The 15,050-nt window shown below is 46.7% G+C and overlaps 1 protein-coding gene across 1 annotated transcript in view; it reads right to left on the reverse strand.

Moving 5' to 3' along the window:
* LOC146869711 (uncharacterized) overlaps positions 1 to 15,050 on the reverse strand; it is a 340,761-nt gene that overhangs the window by 229,839 nt on the left and 95,872 nt on the right. Inside the window, exon 4 of the mRNA XM_085612911.1 lies at positions 4,451 to 5,641. Within this exon, the coding sequence (XP_085469037.1) occupies positions 4,451 to 5,641 (1,191 nt within the window). The remainder of the gene's footprint in view (positions 1 to 4,450; positions 5,642 to 15,050) is intronic.

Raw genomic sequence — 15,050 nt, forward strand, 5'->3', positions numbered from 1 at the left:
TTGAGGATGAGTCTGGCAGCTGAGTTTTTTATTGTCTGTAGCCTCTTCATGGGACTTGCAACGATTCCTTAATAAAGTGCAGTCCCATAGTCCAGCCTGCTGGTGAAGAGAGCCTGTATTATGTTCCTTCTTGTGTTGACTGGGAGCCACCGGAAGATCTTGCAGGACATGCATAGGGTGGGAAGCAGGCAGATGAGACTGTGTTAACCTGTTTCTTCATGGAAAGCGTGCTGTTCAGCATGATGCCTAGGTTGCATGCGTGGTCTGTTGAGGCTGGGGATGGGCCAAGTTCTGCAGGCCACCATGCCTCTTTCCATGGGGATCTGTTGTTCCCAAGAATGAGGACTTCCATCTCATCTGTGTTGTGTCTGAAGCAGTTGTTCTACATCCAGTCGACGACGTTCATCATGCACCTGTGGAAGTTATCTCTGGTGGTGAAAAGATCTTCTGACGGAAAGATGATGAGCTGGGTTTGGTCAGCATAGGAGAGGATGTTGAGTCCATGCGATCTGGTCGTCCTGGCCAGTGGGGTCATGTGCGTGTTGAAGAAGGTGGGGCTGAGGGATGAGACATGGGGAACGTCACAGATAATCTTCTTGGGTTTCCAGGGGAACAGTGGGAGCTTGATTCTCTGGGTTCTTCCGAAGTGGTGACAAATGCTTCTTTCCGGTCCAGGGAAGACATGGCTTGGCAGTTCGGGCTGGACTGTTCCCATGAGGCACAGGGTCAAGACTGATTTGCATATAGCCGGGTCTGAACTGGGGTGGCAGAGTGAGCTAAAGTATGATGATGGATTCAACCCAGATCTGTGACTGGGGGTGAGTGTCTGAAAAGTGTCAGCGCTCCATCTATCATCGCCTGAGGAAGGACCCCTTCTACCGGTCAAGAAGGTACGTAATCTCAGGGTGATCATTGATGACGACCTCCAGATGGTATCCCAGGCCAGTATGACCGCCAATGTCTGCTTTGCCCTGTTGCGGCTGCTCCGAAGTATTCTACCTTTGCTCCCTAGGGAGTCACGGGCTACAGTAGTACGCAGCACGGTATTAAGCAGGCTTGACTATTGTAACTCCCTGTATCTGGGGGCCCCACAGTACATCTTCCATGGACAGCAAAGGATTCAGTCAGCAGCAGCCAAATTAGTGCTCGATAAACGTCGTAGTTCTTCGACCACTAGAGCATTGAGGGACTTACACTGGCTTCCGGTTAAGGAAAGGGTCTTTTTTAAGTCCTTGTGTCTGACATTCAGAGCAATGCATGGATTCGGTCCAGCCCCCCTACAGGACAAGTTTGTTCGTCACCTACCAATCAGGCAACTTCGATCTTCTACAGCTGGCTTACTGGTAGTCCCGAGATTTAAGCGCTCTAGGGTAGGTGGAAGGGCCTTCAGCATAGCTGCTGCCAGTATGTGGAACAAGCTCCCATTGAATTTGAGACAATGCAACTCCCTACTAGAATTCCGTAAGGGACTCAAAACCTGGTTATATCCCAAAGCATAACTGCGGCCGGCTCTCCATCCCGTCCTCTGTCACCCTTGATATTGGATTATCAGTCTAAGCGCCAGGACGCCCGTAGGGTGATAGCTGCGCTATACAGGTTCCACATCAATCAATCAATCAATCAATCTCCTTGTGTTTGCTTTGTTCACCCTGAGTTGGCAGGGTATGCCAAGACGTGGGTCCATTGCTCACTTTGCCACTGGATTCAAGATAGTCTTTCTGATGAGGGCTGTTAGCCCGAAACCGGTCCCAGGATGCTTGTTTCCGGTCCAGGGAAGACATGGCTTGGCAGTTCGGGCTGGACTGTTCCCATGAGGCACAGGGTCAAGACTGATTTGCATTTAGCTGGGTCTGAACTGGGGTGGCAAAGTGAGCTAAAGAATGATCTGTGACAAGGGGTGAGTGTTTGAAAAGTTTCAGCACTCCGTCCATTATCTCCTTGTGTTTGCTCTTCTGAAGTGGTAACTGGCAATTCTTTTGAGGGTGTCCCCCTGGATTCCGATGTGGTGGAGGCTGTAGAGCAAGATGTGATGGGAGAAAGTAATGAAGGGTGCTGACAGGTCCAGGAGGATGAGGGCTGCCGTTTCGCCCCGGTCCAGGAGGGCCCTGATGTCATCGGTGGCTTCGATCAGGGCTGTCTTGCTGGAGTGGGGGGCTCAGAATCCAGATTGAGAGGGGTCCAGGAGGTTGTTGCATTCCAGGTGTTCTGCAATTTGCTGATTGATTGCCTTCTTGAGAACCTTCGGTGGAAAGAGGAGCAGAGATATGGGCTGGTAAATATTTGATTCTGCTGGGTTGGTGGATAGTTTCTTCAGGACGGGCCTCACTTGAGTGTGTTTCCAGCCATCAAGGAAGGTGATGGAGTTGTCCGGGACTTTCTTGAGCTCGACGCCAATCGTCTGGCACCCGAGGTTGAAGATGTGGTGGGGACAAGGATCCGTGGGTGCACCCAAGTGCATGAAGTTCAGGATAGAGACTGTGGCCTGCATTGTTAGAGGATCCCAGTGGGTAATCAGGTATAGTGCTTGGAGCCAATGGCAATGGGGGCGATGAGGCCAGGGATGGTGTTGCAGAAGATGGGGTGTGGTCTTTCCTTTCAAATGGTACCTCTCCCTAGTGGATACCTGTTTGAGGATCGCACCATGAGGACAATAGCCTCATATCAAGCCCACTAGGTACCAGGGATTTTCTTTCAAAGTTCAGAGGTGGGGGGCTACCCAACCCCCTCCAATAAACAAATTGCCTGGAGGCAGATGGGGGCAGTAGCCCCTCATCTGACCCCCCCAAGAGGGGCAGAAAGCCCACTAGGCACTCGTTTTTTTTAATTATACGTAAGGGTGGGGGCTGCCCAGAATGGGCATGCCAAAGCCCCCACTGCTCCAAAACAAATGGCCTCAGTCTTTCTGTTCCCCTTGGGGGCATATTGGGGTAATATCTCCTGATCTGCCCTACCCGCCCCCACCCAGGGCGGCAGATAGCACACTAGACACTGACCTTTTTTCTTCAATGTGCCTAGCTGTGGATTTTGGGTCCTAGCGCAGCTGGCACCTAGGGAAACCTAGCAAACCTGTACATTTTTTAGACCAAGACACCCAGGGGAATCTAGAATGGGTGACTTGTGTGCCTCTCACCAGGTTCTGTTACCCAGAGTCCCTTGCAAACCTCAAATTTTGTCCACAAAACCACATTTTTGCTCACATTACTGTGATGGAAAGTTCTGGAATCTGAGGGGAGCTTCCTTCCAACCAGTATTCCCCTAAGTCTCCCGAAAAATATGGTATCTCAACAGTGGTGTGGGTAAGCCAAGTGCCCGCAAAAGGAATCGTCCCAAAACCCAACATGGACACATCACATTTTTCCACTGAAAGCCTACCCTTTTTTCACAATGTGCCTAGCTGTGGATCTTAGACCCAAGCTTATCCGGCACATTGGGAAACCTAGCAAACCTGCACATTTATGCAAACAAGACACCCAGGGAACCAAGGATGGTGTGACTTGTATGGCTCTTACCAGGTTGTGTTACCCAGAATCCCTTATAAATGTAAAACTTTGTAAAAAGAAACACATTTTCCTCACATTTCTGTGATAGAAAGTTTTAGAATCTGCAGGAAGCCACAAACTTCCTCCCAACCAGCATTCCCCCAAGTCTCCCGATAAAAATGGTACTTCACTTGTGTAGCTAGGATTACTGCTCACAACAGGAAATGGCCCATAATGTATTGTAGAGACTTCCAAATTATCGATCACGAAACAACTTGGTTTTGTGAGGGAGTCATCTGAGTTTTTGGTCCCGGGCTCGGTGGGCATCTAGGGAAACGTACCAAACCCAGACATTTCTGAAAACTAGACTCCTGGTGGAGTCCAAGGAGGTGTGTCTTGCATTGATCCCCAACGTTTTCCTACCCAGAATCTCCTGCAAACCTCACATTTAGCTGAAAAAAATGACGCTTTCCTTACATTTCTGTCTAGATCACTGCGCCGGCACAAATGTTCTACCACCCCGCATCCCCCTTGGTCTCCCGATAAAAATGATACCTTCTGCAAGGGGAAAAACAGACGTTTCTTTTGCAGCACTTTTTTCTAATTTTTGCTAAAAAAAATAAAATAAAATTGCTGTATTGTAAATAATGTATTGGTCTTCTCCAGGGGAATCCATAAACCTTTTGAATCCTCAAGATGTTGGACTTCTGTGGATAAAAGGTTACAGAGGCCTAAGCGTGAACTACCCCAAATAGCCAAAGAAAGGCTTAGCACAAGGAAGCAGAAAGGCCGAGCAGCGAAGGAGTTAACGTAAGCTGCAAGGCCTCCCAGGGAGTAGTGCACCATGTAGATTCCAGGAAAGATGTGGGTTTGGGGTTTAGTTTGAAGACCCCCATCATGCCCATGCTGTACCCTTTCAAGCTTTGACATACTGTGGGATGCGTGTAATTGTGAAGGGGTGTATCTCTCACCTGTGCATCGGGAGCAGTCCCACCCGCTGCAGCCTGTGGGGGTTCTTGAGATACAGGCGCAGTAACACTTCTCAATGGTAGTAGGAGCTGTTGATGCAGCAGTGGTAGAAGTCGTGGTAGGAGCTGTTGTTGCAGCAGTGGTAGTAGTGGTAGTGGCTGTTGTTGCAGCAGCAGTAGTAGTGGTAGCAGCTGTAGTACTAGTAGTGGTAGGAGCGGTTGGTACAGCTGTAGTAGTGGTAGAAGCTGCAGTAGTAGTAGTGGTAGGAGGTGTTGTTACAGCAGTAGTAGTAGTGGTAGTAGCTTCAGTAGTAGTAGTGGTAGTTGTTGTTGCAGCAGTAGTAGTCGTGGTAGGAGCTTCAGTAGTAGTAGTGGTAGGAGATGTTGTTACAGCAGTAGTAGTTGTGGTAGGAGCTTCAGTAGTAGTGGTAGGAGCTGTTGTTACAGCAGTGGTAGTTGTGGTAGGAGCTTCGGTAGTAGTAGTGGTAGGAGATGTTGTTACAGCAGTAGTAGTTGTGGTAGGAGCTTCAGTAGTAGTGGTAGGAGCTGTTGTTACAGCAGTAGTAGTTGTGGTAGGAGCTTCGGTAGTAGTAGTGGTCGGAGGTGTTGTTACAACAGCAGTAGTTGTGGTAGGAGCTTCAGTAGTAGTAGTGGTAGTAGGTGTTGTTACAGTAGTAGTGGTAGGAGGTGTTGTTACAGCAGTAGTAGTAGTGGTAGTAGCTACAGTAGTAGTAGTGGTAGGAGCTGTTGTTACAGCAGTAGTAGTTGTGGTAGGAGCTTCAGTAGTAATAGTGGTAAGAGCTGTTGTTACAGTAGTAGTGGTAGGAGGTGTTGTTACAGTAGTAGTAGTGGTAGTAGCTTCAGTAGTGGTAGTGGTAGGAGGTGTTGTTACAGCAGTAGTAGTCGTGGCCGGAGCTTCAGTAGTAGTGGGAGGAGCTGTTGTTACAGCAGTAGTAGTCGTGGTAGGAGCTTCAGTAGTAGTGGGAGGAGCTGTTGTTACAATAGTAGTGGTAGGAGTTGTAGTTATGGTAGTAGTAGTAGTAGCGGTAGTAGCTTCAGTAGTAGTAGTGGTAGCTGGTGTGGCTACAGCCGTAGTAGTCGTGGTCGGAGCTTCAGTAGTAGTGGTAGGAGTTATTGTTACAGTAGCTGTTGTTACTGTAGTAGCAGTAGTGGTCGGCTCTCTCGTGCTTTGACCTGGAAACATAAAATAGAATTCATATCAGGTGATGCTGCTGCCTGACACATGAATGTTGCAGGAGGCATAGAAATGTTGACATGTGGACTGAATATATTACATTAACCGTACAGATATTATTCCTTTATATTAATTTAATTGTGAAGGGCATCATGAGGATTTCCCATATGTAATATATTCTGCTAGGTACATTGAAGATTTACTGTATTTATTCCTACTCAACTTCTTTTTGTCCTTGTATTTACAACATCTATACCCACCATATGTGCCCACCCAGTATCAATACCTATTTCACTGCCATCTTTTAATAAAGCATGATTTTCATTGTTTCTTCTGGACCATTCTTTGATGGAATCTAATTTTCACCATTTAGTCAGTTCTATGGGTCCCCCTTGACTAACACCTCTCAATGATTTATCTTCCAATTTTTCTTTCCTCTGGTTTGTTTTAGTGACTCCATGTCCACCATTGACTAGGATTTTACCAACCCACCCCCCCACGTTGGTAGGTTTCTTCACTCTTTAGCCACACCCTCCCAGGATGCAAACGTCAGCGAACGGTCTTGGTCGCGCCTCCTGATTGGCTCGGTCTAGAATGAGGGTTTGTTTCCCTTTTCCTTTCCGGAACTTGATGGAATGTTCCTTGCCATATCCTGTGCCCTCTGCTGGAAATTACTGACTTCAACAACCAAACTTTGACGCCAGTGTGCTGTGTGTTGTTTACTCGGCTGCCACCAGGGTTTCCCTGCCCCTTTGTTCTTGTCCTTCTGACTGCAATGGTATTACCTGTGCGTTCTACCTCTTCTAGGCTCTGTCAAAGTTTTCCCTGGTTTTCCGGATCACATTGATAGGTTTTCTTTATTGTCTGCCCTCAGTGGTGGCCCAGACTTTGCACTTTCCTCCACATAGCTCACAGCCCACATACCTCTGCCTGGACACACTCACCATTGACTGGCCGTCCTTGGCTCCAGGCACATATGCTACATATTAATACCCCCCTCTGCTGTGTCTCCTGTTCGCTGACTGATTAGTCTCTTGTATCACATCATAGCTGCTCACTGCATACTGCTTAATTATCTTTTTACTCCTTTCTTTTTTGTAAAAATGTTTTTTCTCCTCATTTATCCCCGACTGGATGCTTTCAGTTTCCTATTCAAGGTCACTGGTTTAGGTAAGCCTTCCTCATTACTTCCTCACGATGGTTTCTTTTTATTTTTCTTCCTCTGGGTGATTAGGTCTACATTCTTTACTTACTGTTCTTCTGCGTTGCATCATCGTCTGTCGTTTGACATTGCCCCGATGATGGCCCTTGTCAAGTTAATAATGGGAGCTGAAACGTCAATGTTATGATAATAATATGGACTTTTGAAATATTGATATCAATTATCGAGTGAAGTTGCGCTTGGACTATGCTATGCCTAAACCAAGATTTCTTTATATGTTTTGGTACTTGCAGTTTCTTGCTCACCTCATTGGAAAGCTCACTCTTTGTTTTTCACTCCCAGCAATCTATGGCCCACTCCTGAGGCTCGCTGCTGTTTGACTCAACCAAAACCCTTCCTGAAATGACCATTTCTTCTTGTAGGAGGAAGTCTCAGCACCAGCAGTCTCATAGTCTGTGGCCCCAGACAGGGTTGATTACCAGCATCTTACATGGGAAGTCTCCCTTGACCCTGACCCCACCAGTGCTGCCCCATGGAGCCTTACCACAGACCTCATATTACATGAAGTGAAAGCACCAAGGGCCAGATGTACAAAGCTTTTGTGACGTCGCCATCTGGCCATCTACTGCCCCTAATTCTGGGAAAACCTTTGGATATTATATCTGGTACATGAGACCTGCTCCGCTGAGGCAGTCTCAAGAACAAATGTGCGCAATCTGTGTACGCACACGTGAAACAGTAGCAAGAACCCCACATAGTACAGGATCCCAGTGCATAGGGGGGATGGCTGAATTGTCTTTCCCTGGACCTCCAAGCTTCACACTGAAAGCATGTCAGGAAAGATCAGCTTTGCAAGACCTGCCCTAAAATAGCAGGGCTTCCACCACAAATGTTGGTAGCCTTGTTGCCAGTAGGCCTGCAAAGATTTGTTTCCCATGGCTGAGAAACCATTGATCTGAAGCCAAAATGGAAGTATATTTTAGCGACCCATGACGTTTTCTCCCAGTGCATGGCGGCCATTGCTGAATTTTCTTGCACAGGATCACCCACTCTTCTTACGGGACTTGTACAGGTGATATCTGTGTTAAAGCACCAACCATAAACATTGCGGGCCCTCCCATGCACAGATACTGGCATGCCAGCAGGTGGACTAGTGAGTGGCTTCTAACACGGTAGCCGGTCTGAGCTCCACTGTTAGAAACCTGCCAGAGAACGAGCACAGTCTCCTATACGGACTCACAATTTAGAGGGTTAATTAAACAAAAATTGAATATCTGTACCCTGGAAAAGGCTGTCAGATGCTGCCTCAGAAACTCCACTTGTGTGCAGTTGTAGGCACCGCTGTTGCAGGTGTACAAGACTGCGCATGCCTGAAGGCCTCGTGCTGTAAGGTTTGTGAGCTCATGAGTCTGGACTTTACCCTGAGTATTGAGTTAACCTACTTTCTTCATCTGCACACCTGATATGTTAGATTATTAACACTTTTAATGCGCACAGCTACTCAAAGAGTGTCCTGGCGTGAACCAAACAGGGGCAGAGGTGAGCTGATCATTAGATAAAAAGCAGAGTTTTCAGCTGTTTCCTACAGAGCTTAGGGTCCTGGATACCGCGAAGTTCCAGAGGAAGCAGATTCCAGGCCACCGCTGCCTTGTATGCCAGAGAACTACCACCAATTCTCGTAAGGCGAAAGCGAGGACTGAGTGCCAGAAGCTACGCCGCTGACCCCAGCTGTCTCGCAGGGACATAGAACTTAATGTGCTTCTTGAGGTATGCCGGGCCAAGTTTGTACAGGGCTGAGTGAGCCAGGGCAAGGGCTTTACATTTTACTCTTTCAGCCCCAGGTGTTGCTTTACCCTGGATCTCACAGGAATGTTAAGAAGAGACCTTGCTGCAACCTCTTCATCAAGTACAGAGCATTCTCGTAATCAATACGGAATTAAGGATTAAGGCACGAGTAACCATTACCTTGGCTGCCCTAGGGAGGAGATTTAAGGGTGCCAAAGCACTGCCCAGCTAACTTCTTAATCTGTGTTGAAAACCGGAGATTTTCGTCCAACCACTGAATTAAGAAATGGATAATCTACCGGCCAAAGCGATTCCCTAAACTGGGGAGGAAAAGTCCCAAACAAGAGAATCTCTGATTTATCCTCATTACATTTGAGCTGTGCGGAGAGGAGCCATTGAAGAATGGCCTTAGGTATGTTCTGGCTCTAGAGGTGGTTAAATCACTTTTGTTCCATGTGAAGAGGAGGTGGTTATCATCAGGATATGCGATGATCTTGGCACCCAGCTCATCCGCCAGCTGAATCAGCAGGGTGACATCTATATTAAAAAGGAGGGGCTCAAGGTGGACCCATGAGGCACTCCTGTGGTCACACTTTGAGAGGCAGACGAGGACGGGGGAGCCAAACTTTCTGCGTTCTGTCCTCAAGGAATGATTTCAGCCAGTTCCACGCAAACCCAGAGATACCAATGTACGAGAGGCGGGCCAGCAACAAAGAGTGAGGAACAGTATCGAATGCTGCAGAGAGGTCCAACAAAATCAGTGCTGCTCTGCCACCAGCATCCAGACATTCCCGGATCGCTTCAGAGATTTCGACAAGGGCCGTCTCAGTACTATATGGGGCTCTAAAGCCCGATTGGGCTGGGTGGAGCAGTCCAAAACCTTCAACATAGTGAGCTGTTTATTATCAGCTTTCTTGCAAACTTTTGCCACAACAGAAAGGAGAGAAATAGGGCGATATCTAGCTGGGATAGATGGATCTAACGAGGGTTTTTTTCAGGAGAGGCAACAGTTTGGCTTCTTTCCAAACTAGAGGAACTGTAGCAGCCTGTAGAGACATGTTGATAAGACTGTTAACCTCCAGGTTCACTACTTCTGCAACTGAAGCCAACAGCCTGGCCAGACAAGTGTCGGACGGGGAGGCCGATTTCAAGGACTTGAGAATCATTAGGGAGACAAGCGGTGAAAAGGCTGCCAGAGATGGTGATGGAAAAGAGGTAGATGTCGGCCCTTTAAGAAGCGTGTTCCCTGGCAAAGAATTGGTTCCGATATTAAAATTCACCTGGAGAGTCTGTATTTTATCAACAAAGAAACTAGAAAGTTTTCACACCAGGCAACCGAGGTGGGAAGCGTGATGGTCTCTGTGCTAGGGGTTATGAAGCTCTGCACAATGGAAAAGATTTCCTTGGCATTGTTTCTAGAGACAGAGATACACTCGGCATAGTAGAGGCTCTTAACATGCAATATGGATGCATAATATGTTTTCTGAGCCTTCCTTAATACCAACTTGGCTAATGGGCAATACGCCTGTCTCCAACAGCGCTCCAGTTTTTTACAATGTTGTTTCTGAGCTTTGAGCTCACTGGAGAACCACGGTTTTGAAGGGGAGTCTCTGGTTCGCCTATGCAGTGAGGAAGGAGATAGGTGCTCAACCGCCTGCGAAATCCAGCTAGTGAAACTATCAAGGGAGCCTCCCAGATCCTTAGCATAGCCTGGCCGAGTCTCAGCCAATACCAGGCTAAAGGCTGTGGGATCAATTTTGTGGGAGGGTCTGCCTTGTCAGGGCGAGTTAGGTGAATGATTACTATTGATGGTCCAAGAAAAATGGATCAAAAAGTGATCGGTCCAGGCTACACGGCAGAGGCTCTTTGATAGTAATGGGGAAATTTGAACATATCTGGTCCAGAATATGTCCTCTACAATGCGTGGGGGAGCCGACCCATTGAGAGAGCTGTGCAAGGCTCAAAGAGTCGAGGAACTCCCGAGTCTGCACGGCTTCCCCACAGTCCAAATGGATATTAAAATCCCCAAGGAGTAAAAAGTGGGTAAAGCGTAGGGCGCGGCAATTATGACATCATCCAGGGCTTTGGGGAAGGCTCCTGCTGGACCTGGGGGTCTGTAGAACAGTGTGCCTCCCAACATGAAGTGGGGTGAGATGGTGATGCGAAAATCCAGCACCTCACCCTCTCCTATACCCAGGGTCTCTCCGCAATGGAAGATCTACTTGTCCCTAAACAGGTTTTGCGATCAGCACTGGAAGCTTTGTATCCGCCAGGAATGGCCAGCTCAATGACTGGATTGGAGAACTTGATAAGCCAGGTCTCTGTTATAAACAGAAGGTCGAGAGGCTCATCAGAGAGAAGGTCAAAGATGTCATGGGAGTGCCTACCTAATGAGCGGGCGTTAATCATAGCTACTAAGACAAGTTGCCCCTTCTGCCTTTTGAGAGTAGGAATGGTAGGAGGAGGGTAAACTGCTGGTCCAGGGCACAGGCGAAATTTGCAGCTCTTGCAGACCATGGATAAGCTATCTAAAATCTCTCAAAGGAGATACAACGTTGGGGGCAGGAGCAGGAGCAGCTCGGCACAGCTGTAGGGTTGAGGATAGGCTCTAAGATGGGAGGAAAATCCAGCAGCATGGCTGGGGCTGGCCGCTTCTGGGATGCTGACGGGCGCAGACGGGCTTGCCTTAGGCATGCCTTCGGCGCACCAGAGGCGCATCCGCTATGCACGTCAGCGCAGCATGCAAACTTTGAGGCAAGCCCCTTGGACAACTCAAGCACGCACAAGCTAAGATGGCGTCCCTAGTTGTCCACCCCGGAAGACAACAGGGAGCGAAGTAGCAGCCCGATCCCCGAATAAAGTGCAATGTGCAGGTAGGTAGCAGCAGCAGCAGTGCAAAATACAAATTCAAATTCACTTTTACAGTTTCTGTGGTGAAATGAACTGAGCGCTAATTAAAAGGACAGTAGGACACCTGCTGCGTCACACATTACTCAAAGGCCGTGTGCAGCTGCCTCTGCAGTATACCATCTAAGTGCGCTGGCCATGGGCATAGGAAGTGTGGGGGACACGGGGGATATATCCCCCCCAGATTTTGGAGTGCAGGGGACACGGGGGACAAGGGTGGGGGGACGAGGAAACAAAGGGGAATATTATAAAGAAACAATGTTAAAATTATTGCTAAAGCGGCGATAATGGGCTTGATAATATGGCCTTGAGAATTCCCATAGAAGCCCATGTTCTGGTGTCAACATGGGCTTCTATTGGAATTCTCTGCGACATATTATCAATCCCATTATCGCTGCTTTAGCTGCAGTTTTTTGCCGCTAAAGCGGCATTAATTTTAACGCCGTGCTTGATAATATGCCCCAAAATAATTTCCCCTCTCCCTTCCGATATTAGCTGGGCCATTAGCGCGCGAGAGCGCTTTCCATAATGGCCCTGCATTTGCTCTGTGACCTTCCTCCAGTCACAGAGGCCACCTGCCCTTTGTTAAGCTGCACCCTCCATGGAAATAGCCAATGCCTATGGATAAGGCTGGGCCGCTCTGGGAGGGGCAGAGAAGGAAAAAATACACTGGAAACGGATCCAAAAAAAGAATGAAACAGTTTGGCTGGAAATGTTGTCGTTTTCTGACCTTATTCTATTCCAAAGTGCAACCTCCACACCAAGAGAAAAAAAGGATCAAAAGACGAAAAATAAATAACAAAATAAAGCAATACAGAGTGCTCGCAGACGGGCCAGATTGGTGCTATTTACACCCACACACATTAGCGCCACTTTACATAGTTTGCCAGTGAAGCGCTACTTTCTTTTTATCTTCTTTCTTTGAATAACATTGTTTTCCCAGGGTGGGGAAGGGCAACATTCCTAGAGAGGCTGCAATACCTGGTTGATGGGTGGAGTGGGAAACGTTTAATGTGATCCTTTTCAACTGTTTTAATTATTTTAGCCTATAAAATGTGTACAGTGGCTCTGTGTTCTGGTGTGAACATGGGATTCTATTGGAATTCTCTGCGGCATATTATCAAGCCCATTATCGCAGCGTTAGCGGCAGTTTTCTGCCGATAAAGCGGCGATAATTTTAACGCCGGTCCTTGATAATATGCTCGTGGTCTTTTTATAACAAGCTCCTTACGTTTTGTAAGGATATATGCAATAGACATTGGACCAGGTCCATTCCGGGCCCTGTAGTCATGTCCTGAACTTTTGTGGCAAAAGCACTCACTGATTTTCTGAATAATGAGTGTAAAAGCGTTAAGGTAACCATGTTGTTCCTGCTTAGATTTCACATGCTTTACTTATCCTTGCATTCCCTATGGGTGTTTGCTTTTTCCAAGATGTTATTTCCTTTTTTCTACAGGCAGGATATTACTCTTGCCTAGTCCATAATTTGAATTACGTCGCAGTACAATTGGGTTGTAGCTGAAGGCAGTGCAAGTTTCTCTCAGTGGGGTAGTATGATGTTCAGTGGGGGAGAGGATGTGGCACTCTGGCCAGAGCTGCCAAATTTGGAACTGGAGAACCAGGTTCAGCCTTCATGACCAGTCCACCAGACCACTCTCCTTACGGAACACATTCCCATGCTCCACCTTAGAAGGCCCCGACAGACCTTAGAAGCCCTGGTGTCTTAGCACCAGCAGGTAGACCCTTGCGGTGGCAAATGTGGGTTAACCTTGAAGGCCTGTCCACCACAATCCATACTGAAGTTCACCTCCAGTTTTGCCGGCGGGCATTTGAAGCAGCACACCCTAGAGCGATAGAGACTCTGTCCACCTCACCCACTGGTATCCCCATTGGCCTTTTTCAGCAGTAGTAGAGCAATTCACTGGGGATCGGCAATTCAGGATTTGCACACACACGAAACTAAGTTTGCAAACTTCACGGTTTCTCTGCTTCATGCATAAGCACTTTAAACATCTGCTGCCTGCTCTGGGGCCACTGGAATTATGCAGCAATGGAGGACAAAATTATGTCACAGTGTTGACTAAAATATGCAGCAAAAACAGACTGCAGCGTAATGCGGTACATTTAATGATACTTTATTATTTTGACATTCTTATATATACTAACAGCCTCTGCAAAGATTTTGCCTCATTAGTACCTGTGTAATGTACAAATGCAGCAGTGACAAAGGTGACCAGTCAACCTTTGCAAAGGGCCCTCCACTTCGCAGCAACATAAGTCACAATTGTTTTTAGTAATTTTTTATCTGTTTGAGCGACAAACAATTATTTTGTTGAAATCGTTATATTATGCAGTTGATGATGTATTATGCGGCAAATATGGTACAGCCATAATTAAGTGGAAAACATTTGTAAACTAGGATATTTTGCCATGTATTTTTGAGCTGCTCTTGTGGAAAAGGGGAGAAGTGCAGATGACAGAAACTGCATTGCTTGGAGACCTAGGGCCCGATTCACAGAACAGACTTAATACAAAATCCTAAACTTACTATCATTTTGGTATTCACAGAAGGCACTTACTCATTTTGGTATTCACAGAAGGCACTTACTCATTTCGGTATTCACAGAAGTTAGTAGTCCTAACTTTAGGACTCCTAAATGCCTTCTGTGAATACCGAAAGTCTTAAAGTTAGGATTTTTCTCATTTTAAGAGTAGTAAAGTTAGTAGTCATAACTTTAGGACTCCTAAATGCCTTCTGTGAATACCAAAAGTCTTAAAGTTAGTATTTTTCTCTGTTTAGGAGTCCTAAAGTTAGGAGTCCTAACTTCTGTGAATATCGAAATGAGTAAGTGCCTTCTGTGAATACCAAAATGAGTAAGTGCCTTCTGTGAATACCAAAATGGTAGTAAGTTTAGGATTTTGTCTTAAGTTAGTGAATCGGGCCCAGATGGCTTGTGATTCCACTTTTAAGCATATTTGGCACATTCTGGGATTGAAAACTTATCCCACTTTGTTCATGTATTTTAATGTCAATAACTCATATTAAACCTTAAATAAACATGTGTATTGGTTGAATTAATTAACGTAATACGCTGTAACCGGTTAGTGAAGTGCACCACAAATACTAAAAATAGGAAAGTTTTGCACTTTTCCACAGAGCCAAATCTCAAGTTATTCTCGCCCTCTGATTCTCCGCCCACAATTTTCCTACTTGTTTTCCTACTTGTTTTCCCTAATTCGACCACTACTTTCTGTTTATTGTGTTTTGAATGTCGAGGCCTCAGGAACTGAACTATTATCGTAGCCTGACTGTGGGGTTAATCACAGCAGTTTCAGATCACAGTTGGCTCAGGTGGGAGCTGGGGCTTGAAATTAGGAATAACGGACTGCATAGGGCTCTTTCCCTGTGCCTTCTTACTTCACTAATGAAGACTACCAAAGGTACCAGATGGCATTGTTTCATGTTAGGATTTTAATTTATAAACTGCAAGTATTAAAAGAATCTCTCAGACAAAAGCAGTAACCCACTGACCTATTTACATTATATGTACTTT

The sequence above is a fragment of the Triturus cristatus genome, chromosome 1_1 (genome assembly GCF_964204655.1).
Source record: "Triturus cristatus chromosome 1_1, aTriCri1.1, whole genome shotgun sequence".
Lineage (NCBI taxonomy): Eukaryota > Metazoa > Chordata > Amphibia > Caudata > Salamandridae > Triturus > Triturus cristatus.